The sequence below is a fragment of the Neofelis nebulosa genome, chromosome 18 (assembly GCF_028018385.1).
Source record: "Neofelis nebulosa isolate mNeoNeb1 chromosome 18, mNeoNeb1.pri, whole genome shotgun sequence".
Taxonomy (NCBI): domain Eukaryota; kingdom Metazoa; phylum Chordata; class Mammalia; order Carnivora; family Felidae; genus Neofelis; species Neofelis nebulosa.
In genome coordinates, this window is record NC_080799.1 from 35,481,073 (window position 1) to 35,499,925 (window position 18,853).

The 18,853-nt window shown below is 43.9% G+C and overlaps 1 protein-coding gene across 3 annotated transcripts in view; it reads left to right on the forward strand.

The window, feature by feature from the left end:
- The window catches only part of GSPT1 (G1 to S phase transition 1), a 39,013-nt gene extending 20,784 nt beyond the window's left edge, over positions 1 to 18,229 (forward strand). For all 3 annotated transcript variants that reach the window (XM_058711637.1, XM_058711636.1, XM_058711635.1), the window contains exons 6-15: positions 467 to 544; positions 2,756 to 2,936; positions 3,567 to 3,721; positions 4,125 to 4,265; positions 5,349 to 5,442; positions 6,449 to 6,529; positions 10,312 to 10,485; positions 11,361 to 11,450; positions 11,629 to 11,797; positions 13,507 to 18,229. In XM_058711637.1, the coding sequence (XP_058567620.1) occupies positions 467 to 544; positions 2,756 to 2,936; positions 3,567 to 3,721; positions 4,125 to 4,265; positions 5,349 to 5,442; positions 6,449 to 6,529; positions 10,312 to 10,485; positions 11,361 to 11,450; positions 11,629 to 11,797; positions 13,507 to 13,559 (1,216 nt within the window). In that variant the 3' untranslated portion in view covers positions 13,560 to 18,229. The remainder of the gene's footprint in view (positions 1 to 466; positions 545 to 2,755; positions 2,937 to 3,566; positions 3,722 to 4,124; positions 4,266 to 5,348; positions 5,443 to 6,448; positions 6,530 to 10,311; positions 10,486 to 11,360; positions 11,451 to 11,628; positions 11,798 to 13,506) is intronic.
- The last annotated feature ends 624 nt before the right edge of the window (positions 18,230 to 18,853 follow it).

Sequence of the window (18,853 nt, forward strand, 5' to 3'; positions counted from 1 at the left end):
GAGCGGGGGGCGGGGGAAGGGCAGAGAGAGAGAGAAAATCCCAAGCAGGCTTCACGCTCAGTGTGGAGCCTGATAGGGGGCTCGATCCCACCACCCTGGGATTATGACCTGAGCCGAAATCAAGAGTTGGACACCTAACCGACTGAGTCACCCAGGCACCCTTTAGTGTGTTTTCTCTACTCCTGGTCATATTAGCCAGGATTACTTGGTTCATGTGTTGTCTGCCTGGATTCTCCACTGTAAAGTTATTATTTTTCCCCTTTAGGTGTGGGGAGATAATTTGAGACTATGTAAATATCTTTTCCTCTGAAACGTTCCACGGCTTGAGCATCCATCAGTGGTTCCTTTATTTTAAAATAGCTGTTTTCTGGGGTTGAAATTCCACTAAAGACCTTTAGAGTTTTCCTAAACTTCTCTGAGTAATTTATGAGCAATGGAATGTTTACTTTTTTTTCTTTGATTGCAGGTATTTGACTGGAATGGTTGACAAAAGGACACTTGAGAAATATGAAAGAGAAGCTAAAGAAAAAAACAGAGAAACCTGGTATAGTATACCTTGACGGCACGATAAATTACTTTGAAGGAAACCCTGCCTACTGCTTCTCTAGTCTCCTGTGATATAAGCGCATGAGGTCTGAGATGGTGTCATAATACAGGAGAGGTGTCCTTTGCCCTCATACTGCACAGTGTATTGGCTCCGGATGAGTTCGGAGCCTACACAGGGAGCCTGGGAACATCCAAGTGTCAGTGATAGACTCGTGGGATAAATTCTAAACCATCCATTTGACGGGGTCGTTACCTAACCACTAAAAAAACTGCATTTATAGAATTGGTAATAACCAGAAATAGAACTCAAGTTGCAGTGGAATTTGGGGAGAAAGCAGGTGACATGATCTTACTTAGGATGTGATCAGTAACGACGTAAATTAAACCCTGGAAAGAAAAAAGAGTGGACAGAATTATTGACAGTGCTTGCTTTTGAGTGGTGAGAGAAAGGGTCAGTTTTTTTTTTTTCCTTCTAATCTTACCTTTCTTTTAAAAGTTCAGGTTTACCTGGGACATTCATGGTTTTTGTTTTGTTTTTTAATTGTTCTGTATTAAGGGAAAAGATCTTTATCAATGTTGTACTAAAAATGGTTTATCTACTATGAAATACAGATGATGAGTTATCTAAATTAATATGCACTATTATGAATGCTTTGAACTTACATAAATTGTTTTCACATGGCAAAGAAATACCAGAATAATTTTTAGCAGGTAACCATTGCTCCCAGATGGTTGTTCACGGCATTCACTTTTGAAAAATATCCCTAGATAGCGTTACTTGTATTATACTTGGTGCCAGGCGATTATAAAAACTCACAGTGATACTGGCATTGGTACTAAGTAGCCTTTCTGTGTAGTCAGCTTGTTTCCATAAATACTCTTTGCTTATAGAATATATATACAGGTTTTCCCCTGTATATCCAAAAGTAGAACATTCCTTTCAAATCTTTTGTAAGCCAAAATGGCATGAAGCAAAGAAGCAATTGTCATCAGTTTACCTGGAAAACATTTTTTGAGCATTCCCAGACTCAGAGGATAATCTCTCGGGCTTTTCTGATACCTCAGGACTCATCTGTGCTAACGGATACACACAATAAATGGCGATACAGCCCAGATGCGCAGACACAGTTCAAAGCTGCAACAGCTTGACGCAGAGATGCTGAGAGGCTCCTGGGGCAGAAGCGCGTGGTGTCGCCCTGGCCGCTCAGTGCCGTGTCTCGCCCTTCGCTGCAGAACAAACGCTGAATGCTAGTTTTGCTTTTCACTTTTTTTCGTTAAAAAAAAAAAAAAAAAAAAATCCTCTTTGAGTATCTTTCAGTTTGTAAGAACAGGTACTAAGGTAGGTTGTTTGTAAAAGCAAAGTGGCATAACGTGAACTTTCAAAAATCGGGATACCTGTAATTGCCTGGATATTTGTAAAAGCTCTAAATGTTTGAATCGCAATAATAAAAGTTTTATTCTATCAATTTTCATTTCTACCCAGTCCTATTCTTTTTTTTTTTTTTTTTTTTTTGAGAGAGAGCGAGCGCACAAGTGAGCCAGAGGCAGAGACAGAAAGAGAGAATCCCAGGACGGGCGGAAGGAGAGACGGGGAGACAGAGAAAAAAGCAGGGCTCACCCAAGCGGGGCTTGAGTTCACCCTGTGTGGGTCTCAGACTCATAAATAATGAGATCGTGACCTGAGCTAAAGTCAGATGCCGAATGACTGAGCCACCCAGGCGCCCCGTGATTTTTTTTTTTTTTTTTTTTTGATTTTTAAAATTTTTTTTTTTTTATTTTTTTTATTTTTGGGACAGAGAGACACAGAGCATGAACGGGGGAGGGGCAGAGAGAGAGGGAGACACAGAATTAGAAACAGGCTCCAGGCTCCGAGCTGTCAGCACAGAGCCCGACGCGGGGCTCGAACTCACAGACGCGAGATCGTGACCTGGCTGAAGTCGGCCGCTTAACCGACTGCGCCACCCAGGCGCCCTGATTTTTAAAATTTTTAAGTAATCTCCATACCCAACGTGGGGCTCCAGTTCACAACCCCGAGATCAAGAGTCGCACAATCCACTAACTGAGCCAGCCAGGCGCTGCTGTCCTGTTCACGATTTAAATGTTGTATTCTGGACATAAAGCTGGATGTCCTCATTATACCTTTAGCGGTAGAAGAATATCTTAAAAACTCATATGTTCTTAGTGACATTACTCTTCTAAATTACTTCAGGTACTTGTCTTGGGCCTTAGACACAAATCAGGAAGAACGAGACAAGGGTAAAACAGTCGAAGTGGGCCGTGCCTATTTTGAAACGGAAAAGAAGCATTTCACGATCCTGGACGCCCCTGGCCACAAGAGTTTTGTCCCAAACATGATTGGTGGCGCTTCTCAAGCTGATTTGGCTGTTCTGGTAAGAAAGACCATTCTGGTCCACCTGTGTATTTGGTAGCAGCCCTGCTTCGTTGTGAAGTGTTTTGATTTTACCCTCGAACAGCTAGAACTCAGGTTGCAGCGAGCTGTAGCCTCCAGTCACAGACGTCACTTTTGTCTCGCCTGCTCTCAAGCAATCTTTGTAATTGGATTCACGTAGGAAAACAGCGTTTCATCTTTTCTCTGCCGTCACTCCTGTCTATGACCGTGTCAGAACTTAGTGTCTGCTCAGCGTCATGCCTGATCCGTTTTGCACATTTCCCGTGTGCAGTGGGTACAAAACTGAGTAAGAAATGATCTGTTTTCTCAAGGCCTTTGGGCATTTTGCAGGGTCGTTCGCTTTGTCCGTGTGCCGGCACTAAGTCACATGCAGGTGTGAATTGTCATTTATAAAGGCGTGCTAGATTTTGGAAAATTAGGGGATCAGTACAAACATGTACCAAAATCTTCAGCCATTTAGATATCGGGATGTTCAAAAGCATGCATGGTATAACTCACTTATTTTTATTTTCTTGCAAAAAGCTTCGATAAAACTGAAAGGAAAGATACCCCGTTACTCGGAGGGTAGACGTGAATGTGTAAGAGTAAACTCTCGCATTTCTTGGAATAGGTCATCTCTGCTAGGAAGGGAGAGTTTGAAACTGGATTTGAGAAGGGCGGACAGACGAGGGAACACGCGATGTTGGCGAAGACGGCAGGTGTGAAGCACTTGATCGTGCTCATTAATAAGATGGATGACCCGACAGTGAACTGGAGCAGCGAGAGGTGAGCTTTGCCGTCTTCCTGGTCTGAACGGGCATCTTAGTGGGACAGAGGGTGGCTTTGCGACCGAGTGCTGTTTGCCCCTGCGGTTTTTCTGAAACCTTCATCTGTTGGGGGTGCCTGGGTGGCTCGGTGGGTTAAATGTCCGGCTTTGGCTCAGGTCACGATGTCGCGGTTCGTGAGTTCAAGCCCTGCCTCGGGCTCTGTCCTGACAGCTCAGAGCCTGGAACCCGCTTTCTCTTCTGTCTTCCTCTTGCCTCTCCCCCTCTCATGCTCTGTCTCTGTCTCTGTCTCTCTCAAAAGTATAAATAAACATTAAAAATTTTTTTAACCTTGATGTGTTTAATAATGAAACTGGAGTTCACTTGTTTCATATTATAATGGAGTTATTTATAAATATTCATAGATACGAAGAATGCAAAGAGAAACTAGTGCCATTTTTGAAAAAAGTTGGCTTCAATCCCAAAAAGGACATCCACTTTATGCCCTGCTCAGGACTGACTGGAGCAAATCTTAAAGAGCAGTCAGATTTCTGCCCTTGGTACACGTAAGTAACCTTTTCTTCTGTTGGGAAAAAATGTATGTCTTTAGAAGTAATCTCAGTAAATACTTTCTCTGACTTCGGCTTCAAAAACACCATGACCTTTGCCCATTTGGTAATCGTGTGGTCTTTTTGTTAATTGAGTTGGGAGAGTTCTTTATGTACCCAGTAGAAGTCCTTTATCAGATAAATGATGTGCAGATATTTTCTCCTCGGGGACACCTTTCTTGATGGTGTCCTTTGAAGCACAAAAGGTTTTAATTTTGATGAAATCCAGTCTGTGTTTTCTTTTGTTGGTTGTGCTTGTGGGGACATACTTGGGAAAACGTTGCCTGACTCAGGCATGAAGACTGAGCCACACTATTTTCTTCGAAACCTGTTGTGGTTTTAGCTCTTACAGTTAGATGTCTGCTGCATTTTGGGTTCCTTTTTTTTGTTAAAGTCTTGATTACTGAGCTTTTGTGAGTTTTTCAAATTGGGAAGTGTCTCTGAATTTTATTAGTATTACTATTACTATTTTTTCTTCCAAGGTGGTTTTGGCTATTCTGGGTCCCCTGAATATCTTCACGAACATTAACATCAACTTGTCACCTCGTTCCAAAAGGCAGCTGGGATGTTCATGGGGAGTGTGCTGAATCTGTAGATCGCTTTGGGGAGCATTGCTGTCTTGGCAGTATGAAGCCTCCCAATTCATACGCTGTAGCATTACAGAGGAAATGATTTTATAGAATCCTGATTTTAGAGATGGAAAAGTCCGTAAAAATTAAGGAGCAGAATGTAGCCAATTTATTACAAACTAGGCCATTTGCTATAAAATATTTTCTAAATCTTAAGTTTTTGAGGAAGCTTTTTTATTATATTTATATAATATTTATTATAATATATTCTATATCATAGAGCTATTTATTTTTTTCGTTTTCTGAAGAATAAAGGAAATGAACTGGATAATAAATTGGTTGAATGAGCGAGTACGTGGGTAGAATGGAAGTATTATTAGAACTGTTTTTTGTATAAAGTTACAGTCCTGTAATTTCTTAAAATTTTAATACTTATGTTGCTGCTCTTTAATGGATATTATTATGTTTTCAGTGGTTTGCCATTTATTCCGTATTTGGATAATTTGCCAAACTTCAATAGATCAGTTGATGGACCAATCAGGCTGCCAATTGTGGATAAGTACAAGGTACCCTGAATGTTCAAGAAATTGGGTTTTATGGGAGGTGAAATCATTGTTTTGTGTTTTACATTATGAAACAGTCCTGATAATTAACAACATAGCATAGATGTCTCTCTTTTTTATTGTTTTTAATGTTTATTTCTTTTTTTTGAGAGGGAGTGAGGGAAGGGCAGAGAGACAGAGGCAGACACCGAATCCAAAGCAGGATCCAGGCTCCAAGCTGGGAGCGTAGAGCCCAACATGGGACTCGAACCCATGAACTGTGAGATCATGACCTGAGCCCAGGTCGGAGGCTTAACTGACTGAGCCACCCAGGCACCCCTGGAGGTCTTCCTTAGTGGCCATATGTTGTTTAGTGATATAGATGGATCGCAATTTAGTCAGCCAGCCTACTTCATTTAAGCTGTTCCCCACTAAGCCAATAATCGTTTTTTAGAGAGAAAGTCATACAAGGAAAAACTGCTGGAGGCAGAGGATTTACACGTTACGGTTGATGGATACTGACCAGTAGCCTTCCAGATACTGGGAGCAGAGTACGTGAGTGCTGGTCGGACCGCAGCCTCAGCAACGCGCTTTTGAAGTTTTATCGATGTCATGCTTTGCCCTCCTCAAATACTTCATTCTGTCAGTAGCTCCATGCTACGTTTTTTGAACAAGTATTTTTCTAATTTTTTGTATGAGGAAGCAGGCTCAGATTTTCAAAGAATCGGAGTGAATTGAAACAAATAATTCAGATCTTCACATGTAAAATTCTGTGCTGTTTCCAGTAGCGTGCTTTTTTAGATGTCAGGCATCCTTCTTAGTGTTACCACTGTACATGTGCCGATGACAAACAATATGGAGTATTTGTTACCTGTCCCGTGTTTAAGATTAGTCCTAAGCATTCTGCCACTTGAGCTATAGATTTTCTTTTATGAGTAAGCCCCATAAGATTTCACTTGGGGTTGTTGAACTGTTGTAGAATAGTAATAAAAGTCTGCAACTCCGTGTTTTTAATTTCAAATTTAAACAGGATATGGGCACCGTGGTCCTGGGAAAGCTGGAATCAGGATCTATTTGTAAAGGCCAGCAGCTTGTGATGATGCCAAACAAGGTAAGAATTAGTAATGGTCTTATTTGGATTTTGTCTTGAAAACAGTAGCAAGGAGCTAGAACTTTTAAAAAAAATTAGGGATTTCCGTTAAAAGAAAACTTTTAAAATCCATGACTACATTTTATTAACGTCATGTGCACAGTTTACTACAGAGTAAGTGGTATTACGGTGACCCAGTGACAGATGGGGAGGGGGGCCAGCACCATGTTAGAGCTAAAAGGTTTATCAAGACAGCTCTGCCTCTGTTCTTTCACAAGAGGCGGGTAGGGGTCTGGAGTGGTTAAAGTGACTTGTTGCTCTTAACACATTGGGTTATCGAGCAAGCCAGGGATGAAAAGTCAGGTTTAACCATGGTATCATTGGCCTTTTTTTTTTTTTTTCCTTCTTGTACATAGTTATGTTGGATACTATAAAATAACGTATCCCATCTGTGTTCCTTACCTGTTTTTAGAGAAGAGGGTTTGCCTTAATCATAAATGAGTCTCGTGTGAATTCTTTCTTCCTGTCGTTCTGTAAGTTGTTTACTGTTGGAGAGGGTTTCATTCAAGCACGCAGAACCCCCATGAATTCTTCCTTTGTGTTACGTCTGACTGCTCAGTTGCTGATAATGACAGACATGTAACTAAGGAACTGTTACCTGCCTCCCAGAGTGGCCTTCTCTCCCAGCTCCAAAGATGTTTGTGTAGGAAAGTAGGCCTGAGCCGTCAGAACCTCCAAATAGAGATTTTGTTGGGTTTAAGGGAGAATTTCTTCACCATGCTTTTTCTAGGCACAGTGAATTAGGAAAAGTATCCCTTGCCACTGTAATGTTTAGGTATAATTGGCGCCTTACAAATTGTACTTTGAGGTTTCTTGATACCTTATGCATTGGAGACTGGAGTAGCCTCTCCTGGTCTCTTTTACCAAGGTATTTATCGCCGCAGTTGAATGTCAGGGACAGCGAATGAAAATAGTGCTCATTGTAAATCCGTAGAGCAGTCACAGGAGTAGTTTGGTCGTGGTGATGGAAGGCAGACTGGTGGTTCCAAGAGGTGAGGGGACAGAGAATGGGGAGTGACTGGTTAATGAAAGGCACAGTTGCCTTTTGGGGTGATGAAGATGTTCTGGAACTAGATAACTGGTGATGGTTGTACAATATTGTGAAATGCCAAGTGGCTGCCCCTGAATTGTACAATGGAAAGTGGCTGAAAAAGGTAAACTTCATGAGTGGCCACCACAACAGAGAAAAGTACAGTCTGCTGTGAGCAAGTGACCTAGTGCCAGGCCTTGGCCGTAGGGGAGGCGTCCTCGTAGGCCCGTTAGAGCTGCTTGCTGGGCAGGTCGCTATAGCAGGGCTGTGGCCATTAGGGAAGCCTTAAAAACTCCGTTCACTTTAGTCCTGCTGAGTCTCCGTGGAACAGAGTTCAATATTTTAAAAGACACAGATGCCTATCTTACATTAAAAAATTAATGGGGAGGTAACCTCCGGAATGGGAGAAAGTAATTGTATATCATTAATCTGAGACGGGGTTAAATCCAGAATATATCAAGAACTACGGGGTGCCTGCCTGGTTGGCTCAGTTGGTTGAGTGTCCAACTCTTGATTTTGGCGCAGGCCCTGATCCCAGGATCATGGGATCGAGCCCCAGGTTGGGTTCCTCACTGAGCTTGGAGCCTGCGGAAGATTCTCTCCGTCTCCTTCTGTCCCCTCCCCTGCTCACGCTCTGCTGTCTCTCAAAATTAAAAAACAAAACAAACAAAAAAAACCAAGTCCTCAAAAAAAAAAAGAAAATAATCGACTAAACAATGAGCAGCGGTCTTACACCTGTCTCCGAAGATGTGCAGCTGGTCAGCAGGCACCTGAAAAAGATCTCAGCGTCTCTGATCATCAGGGGAATGCAAATCGGAACCACAGCGAGACGGCGCCTCGCACCCGTCAGGATGGCCACCGTCAAAACCCCAAATAGCAGATGTCGGTGAGGGTGTGGAGAAATTGGAAAACCCTCGTACGCTGTTGGCGAGAATGTAAGCGTGCACAGCGGCTATGCCAAAACATAACGATGTTTGCTCCACATTTTAAAAATAGAATAATTACACGATTCAGCAGTTCCACTTCAGGACATGTGCCCGAAAGAAAGGAAGGCAGACCTCGAAGAACCAAGAACCGATACCCACAGCACCACTTACAAAAGCTGAAATGGAGAAGCAGCCGATCATGGCCATTGACCGATGAGGAGACAAACGAAACGTCTGTACGTACATTGGACTGTCATTCAGCTTTTCTGACATAGGCTTACAGCATGGATGAGCCTCAGGGGCCTTGTGCCAAGTGAATGGAGCCGGTCACAAGAAGATAAATGATGTATGATTCCACTTAGGTGAGGTATTTAGAGCAGACAATCCTTAGTGCCTTTTTTTTTTTTTCCTTACTTTTTGAGAGAGTCCGCACAAGTGGGGGAGGGGCAGGGAGAGGGGGACAGAGGATCCCAAGCAACCTTTGTGCTGACAGGTAGACAGCAGCAAGCCCAATGTGGGGCCCGAACTCAGGAACCATGAGATCGTGACTATAACTGAAGTCAGGCACTTAACCGACTGAGCCGCCCAGGTGCCCCTTACCTTTCATAAACCAAGAGAATTTGTTGGCCTCTGTCTTAATTTTTGAAACTGGATTAATTTAAAGATTGGACTGGCCTCATTGCGTTAAGCCGTAGAAGAGCGTGTTTGGGAGAGGGATTGTCCCGCTGGATTATTGAACAGAAAGTAGCAGACAGTACTTGTTAGTTTGTGTGCGGTCGGACTGCTGGTTTCTGCCCCTTTGTCCTGTTACCGTAAAGACTTTAGCTAATAAATCTGGCTCCATCTCACTTCTTGGAAGGAATTTCGACAGCTGTCAAAAAGGTCTAAGCTGCCTTCTGGGAAAGGAGAGCGTTTTGGGTCGGGGAGGGGAGACTGGAGTTCAGCCCGCCGCGGAGGGGAAGAGTGCATTCTGGATTCGCCGCCCCTTACCTGCCGTCACCAGGTTGTTTTGTTTTGGGGTATGTGTTTTAAAAAGACGAATTCTCTCCAGGGGCAGAGACGGAGTAAAGTAAGGCAACGCTTGTGGGTATTGCTTTTCCCACTTTTTCCCACCTGTATGCTCTTTTTTAAATAACTGGTAAGAGATGGCAGTTTTACCATTCGTGACATTTGGTACATTCACAGCTGTCACCGCTGTCAAGTTCCAGAACGTTTTCACCATCCCAGAAGGAAATCCTGTACCCATTAGTCGGTATTCTTTTTTTTAACGTATGTAGTTTTAATGTTTATTGTCGAGATAGAGCGGGGGAGGGGCAGAGAGAGAGCGAGACAGAAGATCCAAACAGGCTCTGCGTTGAGACCGCAGCCCGATGCGGGGCTCCTCGAACTCCTGAATCGTGAGATCATGACCTGAGCCGAAGTCAGACGCTTAACTGACTGAGCCTCCCAGGTGCCCCTAGTGACTGTTCTTTCAAAGCTTAATTGTTCAGAAAACTTTGGAGACGTACACTTTCCAGATATTTGGGGTTGAGAGGTAGTAGAAACGGTGTCCTTTGAAATCCTAGAATGTAATCATCGTAATAAAAATGACGTTCATCAAATTCAAATCCAGATGTTAGATTCAGTGTTAATAAACGTTCTGGCTCATCCATGATTTGCAGGAAAATGTGGCTTGAAGGGACCATTCGGATCACGTTACATTCTGCCGTGCAGCGCGTGTGTCCGAAAACCTCCAGTTTGGGGTTTATTTGCATGTGGTTTTTTTTGTGTTTTGGTTTTTTTTCAAGCACAACGTGGAAGTTCTTGGAATCCTTTCCGATGACGTAGAAACTGATTCTGTAGCCCCAGGTGAAAACCTCAAAATCCGACTGAAAGGAATTGAAGAGGAAGAGATTCTCCCAGGATTCATCCTTTGTGACCCTAATAATCTTTGTCATTCTGGACGCACATTTGATGCCCAGGTAGACTAGTCATTGTAATTGCCTTAGCGGTCTTCACCCTCCATGTGCAATTAGAATGTAAATGCTCTTTGCCTGATCACTGGTGACCCTCCATCGTGTGTAGCAGGGGAATGAGATAGGGGAGGTCATACATACATATCACGGCCACCGCGATGTGTCACACACACCCGGTCTTCAAGAGGTGGTATTCTTCGGAAGTTCCTTTTTAGTTTTGGTCACCTGTTGGTAAGAAGTATTACGACTTAACATTTTGCTCAGAGCGTCTTTCCCTTGAGGAGACCACAGCCACCTTGGAAATGAGGCTGTGTCTGTTTCTTCAGAGTAAGTCCCCTTCCAGACACGAAGACACAGGGTGTCCGTGTTCTTAGCTACGTGACCTCCCCACAGGGATGACGGAGCACGACTGGCGTAGCTCACAGAATTTTTGAGTTCTGTCACGAGCTCCTGTGACTAGGCAGGATAGGTTTTGATGCTGGGTACGGGGCTGTTTACTTCTCCTGGGCCTTAGTCATTGCGAATTGGATAAAACTGTGAAGTTCACAGCTGGAACAAAACAAATGAGAACCAGCTGTAGTGCCAGTGAGTTCCTTCACTCCTCGGGGAGGAGATGGCTTGGAGAGACAGGCTTCTTAGGGTAGTCTGCCTGCTGGGTTTCTCAAGTCGGGCTGTGGCCTAGAAGATGGGTAGGGGAAGCATCTCCGAGGTCACGCTTGGATGTCAAGCCGCTTGACCCAGCACTTCTAACTCAAAAATAAGTTCAGTTGGTGTCCTGCCGAGATGGTGAGTTCCACATTCCGGTGGTATAAAGTGGCTCTGCGGGACGGTCAGGTCTGTTTGACCCCAGGGATAAAGATGTGCATTGTTTTGTTTGACAGATAGTGATCATAGAGCACAAGTCCATCATCTGCCCAGGCTATAACGCGGTGCTGCACATTCACACCTGCATTGAGGAAGTCGAAATAACAGTGAGTCGCGATTCTTTGGTCATTAAGAGCACCGGGGGCTTTGTTTGTGTATGGGTTCAGAGACCGTCTCATCTCGATCATTTTGGATCGGCACCAGTGAGGCCCTCGTATCTGCACTCCTTGTCTTAAAGGTTCTTTCACTCGGCACCGTTGTGACCTCCTCCTTTTTCTTGGACAGGCCTTAATTTGCTTGGTAGACAAAAAATCAGGAGAGAAAAGTAAGACCCGACCCCGTTTCGTGAAACAAGATCAAGTATGCATTGCTCGCTTAAGGACGGCGGGAACCATCTGCCTTGAGACCTTCAAAGACTTCCCTCAGATGGGGCGCTTTACCTTAAGGGATGAGGGTAAGAGTACCACACGCATCACGAGTTTGTAGAAAACTTGGGTGCGTGTTTTGTGACAGATTCCTGTAACGTTTTATGAGCAGAGGGAATTGAACAGCAGACCAAATCGGCCGTGCATTTTAGCAGTATATGCTGTAGTTGTAAGAATCTTAATTTTGATCTCTTGCAAGGAGTGGGCTTTGAGAGTTAGTTTATTTACTAAACAAGACGTTCTCTGAGGAAATCCTTTGTACCGTGAGTGATTAAAGCCCATCCTGGAGGGCTTAACCCTGGAAGGCACATTTTGTGCCATACGAGCCTCTGCAGTAAAACCTTGTCATTTCTGTGGTCAGAAGACATTTGAAAATCAAGTCTGATAAAACATTCACTACATGGATATTGGCGGGGGGGCGGGGATAAAAGGGATACAGAAGCTGATGGTCTTTTAGCACCTAATTTTTACAGAGGTTTAGTAGCGTTTTTATGTGAGTGTTGGTGTCCTTCTGCCTACTTCTCAGTGAATCTGAACAACTGTGCTTTTCCTGTCTTGTGGCCGTGGAAGTCTTTGGTAGCATGAAAACACAGCGGCTCTTAGTAAATGGCTCCCTGTGGCTTATTAGTATTTCTGACTTAGGTAACTAAGTTTAAGACGGTGGAAAACCTTACATAAAACACTGTGGCTCAGCTGAGATACAGAATCGGCAGCTCAGTTAGTCCCGGTTCTGTTCGACAGAAAACGATGTGTCTCCTGCGTGTCAGCAGCTGTGCAGAGCACGGGGAACACAATGTGTCCAGTTCCTAAACCTTCCTTCAGACCTTCCTTCAGAGAAATCTGTACGGAGACTGGCTCCATTTTCTTTTAAAGTCTGTATCTGGTACTAGTGAAGCTGGTCACTGGGTTTGTCCTGTTCACATAACAAAATGAGAACCTTAGTTGCCGGTTAGAACCTGATAAAAATCAGTCGGCCAGGAGAAAGTAACCTAGCAAAAGTGTTTAACCCCAGAGTTACTTGTTTTCCTAAGGAGGTGCTTGGCTTTTAGGTTCTTCACGTGACCTGATGGGATTCGAACCTCTTAAAATAGGACTGAGAACCCCTCTTAACAGCTTTATTGAGAGAATTTATATACGTTGAAATTGACTTGTTTTCAGTGTACAATTTCATGAATTTTTGTGGGTTTACAGGGTGTACAGTCATGACCACATTCTGATTTTGGAATATTCACAACATCTTAAAAAAAACAAAAACAGCCCTTACACCTGTTTACGGTCGCTTGGTATTCCTCTTCCCGGCCAACCACAAATCTTCCCCTCTCTGCCTTTTTTGGACATGCCATATAAACAGAACCATACACTTTGTGGTCTTCAGTATCTAGTTTATTTTGCTTGGCACGTTTTTGAGGTTCAGCTCCGTTAGGACACGTATGTAATTCATTCCTTTTTATTGCCAAATACTATGCCATGGTACAGGCGCTCCACAGTGTACTTGTCCACACACAGGTTTGTGATAACAGGAAATGTAGTTTCTTTTCGGCTCCCCCCACCCTCCAAAGATCCACTTACTGAGACGACCTGATGAGAAATCACACCTTTGGTGGTAAAGCCAGTCAGAAATTTGCACTATGAAAAATAGTTTTATGTTTTACAGTAGTCAGCTTTAATACCTCACATAGCTTTGCTGTTAACTACTGAAAAGGGTTTTTGTTTGTGTTTCTTTAAATTTCATTTCTAGGTAAAACCATTGCAATTGGAAAAGTTCTGAAACTGGTTCCAGAGAAAGACTAAGCATTTTCTTGATGACCCTGCACAGTACTGTGAGGAAAATTGACTGCAAAAGCCTACTTCACACCGCCTTCTCTCATTTTCTGCCCATTGACAAACTTCTCCCCATATTTTGCAAAGACGAAATTCACAGCAAAAGTCCACATAATGTCAGCTTTCTCATATTGAGAGCTCTGCTATGCCACTGTTGAATTTTTCCCCTCCCCTCCCAAACTCTGCTTCCTTGGACAGATTTGGCAATAGCTTTGTAAGTGATGTGGACATAATTGCCTACAATAATGAAAACTTACCGGAATTTTTTTATTTTTCATCTTCCCCTTAGACCTACTTAGTCTTTTTCCCCCAGGCAGATCATTCTGAGTGTGCGAGTGTGTGTGCACATGTTACAGAGACAACTACCATGTTAATAAAATATTCAATTTGAAATCCTTTTCGGTATTTGAATTGCTTTTGAATAATATTTTTTATCTGGATGTAACACTGTTGCATTAGCTTTTTAACTTACCAAGTAACTGAGTACATTTTATTGTTTGGACTTTTCTAAACTCCTTTCCCTATCCACTACTTTAAATGAGGCTTTTACAAACGATGTTCGTGTTTGTATTAAAGGAAAGAACTCGTTGGACCCCTCCTTTTGATGGCTAATGCATACATACAGTTAAACGCCTTTATGCGACGGTGACGCTGCTTTCGTAGGTCTGCCCCTTACGTTCTGCCAGTTTGTATTTTAACATGACTTCTTAAACACAGTAAGTTGTCTTAAAGTTAAAGAACAGCATACTGTCGTTTTTATAAGTAAAGCATAATGAAATTGTACCCCTACGGAAAATTCCATTCACTCGTTAAATTAGCGGAATTTGCAATAAAGACAGCATGTTGAGACCTGGCAAAAAATGCCTCCTTTAGTATTTATAAGAGCTGCATGCATCTAGTATGAAAACCCGTATCAGTCGCAAGTGCCACTTCTACGAACGACACCGTTTACTATCTGTGTCGGTAATTTTAAAGGCTGGATGATCCTCGCTGGCAAAAGCTGCATCTCGTCCAGCAACTAAATGAACACCTATTTAGAGCCACCCGAATCTGCACGGACGGAAGTTAGCAGTGATCAGTGGAATCAAGCACAGTATCGGCGTTTTTCTATTATTTGAAACTGACTGTTTTCTTAAATAGAAAGCTGAAATTTGCTAACCTGTAATTTGGAAGAGCCACACTGGAGCATTGTGGGGGTTTTTAGATGGAAGGCTGACTTTCGACTGCAGCTGTCGTGACTTTGAAATTTTTAATGAGAGTAAGTGGGAAGTGGAAGAGCCGCTTTCTGCGTTTCCTGGGAAGCCCCCCACCCCCCCACCCCCCGCCCTTGATTTTCAGTGTTGCCGTTTGTCAAAGACCTGACCTCTTTTAGACTGTGGTTTATCTCGAAATAAGATACTTTGTAATTGTGTATTTAATGTAGTGTGCCCTGTAATCTTCCTCAGAAAAGAAAAGCCTAGTCAGACTGTATTTCCAGTCACAAAATATAAAACTTAATCTAATTCTGTTCTCTTAACTTTGAATTACCATGCATTTCATGAACGAGGCTGTACCTTAGGGACGGAGCAAAGCTCTTGCCCTAAAGCTCCCTAAAACCATACTCGCGGCTATTAAAGTGCATGAAATTTAGCTAAATTTTACTATGTCTGCAAATCTCTGGGCTTTTATTTTTCGGGGAAATAGGGGAGGTCTAATCCGTACTTAACGCCTCCTTTTTGTACTTCCAAGGTAATAGGAACAGAATAGCAGTTGCCTAGATTTTAATGAATCTTTAAACGCGTAAGAGTTGTTGAAATTATTTCCAAAACTAGATTTCCATTTTTAAACTGAACTCATTTTTGAAAACTAGTTCTGTTTGCTATTACAACATTTACACTTCTAGAATATCAGGCACACGTTGCCAAGACTCTGCCGCAAGACGAACGGATGCCGGCTGTGAAAAGCCTACGTCTCAAAAAGAAAAGATCACGAAGATAAGTCAAATGACGAAAGAAAGATCTCACCGGATTCGTTTTACATTTGTGCAAATAATCAGATGCTTTAAAAGAAACCTCGCTGTTTAATTTAACCACCACCTTACGTTCTGTGGGCTTTGAAGTTCTTCGGGAAGTGCGCGCGCGTCGAAGAGCGCTGATGGATTTTAAACTCCTGGTGACCCTGGCCGGTGACCTGGTTGGGGAAATGCAGCGTGTGAAGGGAGCTGGCCGTGGGCGATGCCGGGCCCTTCCAAAGCAGTTCGGATTCCTGTGCTGCCGTTCTGTTCTCTGCAAGTGCACGTGTGCTGCTGTGGCTGACGGTGCAAACGCAGGGTAGCTGACCGCAGACGAGGGGGATACAGACCGAAACAGTTTGTTCTCTGGCTTTGGCGTAGATACGTTAGAATCACAACTTTCTTTGCATCTCTTTGCATTCATGTTCTGGATACAACTTTCATGCTTGATTATTCATAGTTTTTTAAATTAATGAATTTAAGACAAGAAAGCTATCCTTGAAATGAACATCTTAAGTAACTGCCATTTTCCACCCTTGACTGCGGGAGAGGGGTAAATCTAGCATCTGTTTCTTGTCTTTAATTTGCCAAAAAGGACTTGTCCAGCGAAAGTCCACGTAAAACCAAACCCAAAGAGTCGGACCGAGCAGCTGTCGCCATGAAACGAGGTGACAGAGAGTAAAGTGTTCTTGAATAATGAAGCCCATGCGTATTTCTTCGTTTGGAACTGAAAGTCTTGAAATCTGTGATACCCGGATATCAGACCTTTGTAAGTTGTGAAAATACAGGCGGTTCGCCATAACGAGTGGTAATTCACACTGGTCACGAGAACGGCTTTTCCGGGATGCGATGGACTTTGAAGGGGCTGATGCACTTGGACCGTGACGGAAGTGCTGTGGGATATTTGGGGTCATACTTTCCATCAGATGTGGTTTTGCGACCCAAGAACAAGGCGAGCCTGCGCTCAAACGCTGCTTCCGTGATGAACTCTTGACAAAACCCCGCTAGACTCCCTGGCATCTTCGGGAACACTAGTCCCCAGCTGTCACCGCTCCGCGGTCTGTGAGGACGGTCCCACGGCGCAGCGTTTCAGCCGCCCTCCTTGCTGTCAGCCTTCCTCACGGCCCCGCCACTGCGTCCCTGGTGGCTTCGCTGCCTTGGGGAGGGACTTCAGGTAGTCGAGGGGCAGATCGTTCTTAGGACCGCTCTGACCATCCGGCGACTTTGAAACCTTTAAAACCCTTTGTGAACATTCTAGTTTGCTGCACTAGAGCGGACTGTTGAACGATCCGATGTTCTGGACAGGGTTGGCCTGCCTTCTCAGAGAAACTGTGCTAGTAATCCTCTCACAGACGTGCGTGAGGCAGACGGCAGTCAGCAGTCAACAGGATTTAGGGGACGATATTCTGTCTCCAAATGCCATGGCTTCTATTTCCTCCAGCTCCTTTCTCAGTGACCCTAGCACGATGCCGTCTAATACGTCCACGCTTTGTTTCTTCAGAGATCGCCGTGGCAGCCGCTTGGTAAATAAATAAATGTAATTTCACATGCACAACTCAGACGACTTCTTGGTAGGTTTCAATTTAGCCGTCAGTTGGTTAGATTAGATTTCCTAGTGAGTGGAATCGGAACTGTTTTTATTTGCCTCGCGACAGTTCAGTGGATTCCATTTGAACCAATTTACTGCCAGAATTCAGATCGGGTAGGTTTGGTTCAACCTGTGATGGTTTGGGCTCTAGGGTACTGTTGACTTTTGGTATCCTAGAACATACTGAGACTTCCCTTCAGTCAATACGCTATTTCACATACCTCTAATCCGATGCTTCCTTGAAACAGTAATATGCTAGCCGAGCCAATTACTAAGGAATGTTCTCAGCGCCTGGAGGTGGGGGAGTGGACAGGAGAACCTGGTACGTTCTCCAGCGTCAGGGAAAAGCGGATAGGCACCACGTCCGATGAGGCGGAATTTTGCAAGCAGCCGTCGGAATGGGAACTGTCTTTTCTACCTTGCCACACACGCCACTGTGCCCTTTAAAACCTACCACTGGAAACCTCAGGTCTGTGGCCAGCCAAGGTGGAAGGACGTTTCGTGCTTCCCGAGGCTCCGCACGTCCCCCCGAGTCCCTGCTGCCTCCTTCCCGCTGCCCGGGGCTCCCGCGCTCCTCAGGGGACCATCCACATGCTTGAGGTGCACCTGCGCTCTGAGCCCAAGGTCTGCATTTTAGGGACCCCCCTGGGCTCTCAGAAATGGACCCCCCTGAGTTGACAAGTTTCTTCTGTTCTAAAGGAAATGGGGATCTCTCTCAGGCCAGGATTTAGCGACTAGGTTTTACTAGACAGCATAGGACAATACCTAGCTCTCATTTTTTAAAAAAAAGCCCGAGAATTCAAGGGAACGGAGTAGTAAGCCTGCTGGGGTTTTTAACCTGATTCCAAAGCGTGGCAGAATGCTCTCTAGGTAGGAACGGTGGGAATCCAAGGTAGAGAGACCTTTTTCTTATGATTTGTAGCTACCTACTGTGCCTGACTTGATGCCTGTGTGAGGATTAAGCCCCTAGTCGCTCTTGCAATTATTCAAATGACTGAAGTTAAAAAAAAAAAAAAAATTGCTTTTGTAATAACAATAAAGATTGTCATCTTCCCTTTTGAAGGATTTGTCTGTGTGTTTACAGTTGCCTATCCTGTCATACCCTGTGTGTTTCTGTCCCTTCTTCACATCCTTTCTTCCTGCCTCAGGGCCTGGAACTATCTAGCAGCAGATGTGGACGGGTCCCCTCAGCTCTTTGACGGGGGAACTTGCACATGTGTGGTCTGCTCGCACATGGTAAGCAAAGGCCTCTGTATGGCCCACGTGACTGAGTCTTAACAACAGCCATGTAGGAAGTCCGAGGTGCCTAATCATAAATATCACAGTACATGGTTTTTAAATGAACAGAGTTGGGGAGCCATCAGGGATTCCGTCACAAGTACGAACCTCTATGCTCAGGATGTTTAGTAACAAGAAAGGAAGGGCCCGGAGAGAAGAAATTAATGGTAGAGAGGCAGTAAACACAGTGGTTCGGGGGATGGCAACAGTATGTTCCTGCATATTCCTTTGTCTCTGTGAGACAGAATGAGTTCTTGCTTAAACAATCTTAGGTGGCAGGTTTTGGGAATCGGTCTGCAGTACAGGTGTTTGGCATGAATGAGTCTTAAAGGCTTGCTATTAAAGCTTGCTCTTAAAGCAGGGGTTCATATTAGGAAAGTTCTAACTAAGTGGCTTGTGAGTAACCAC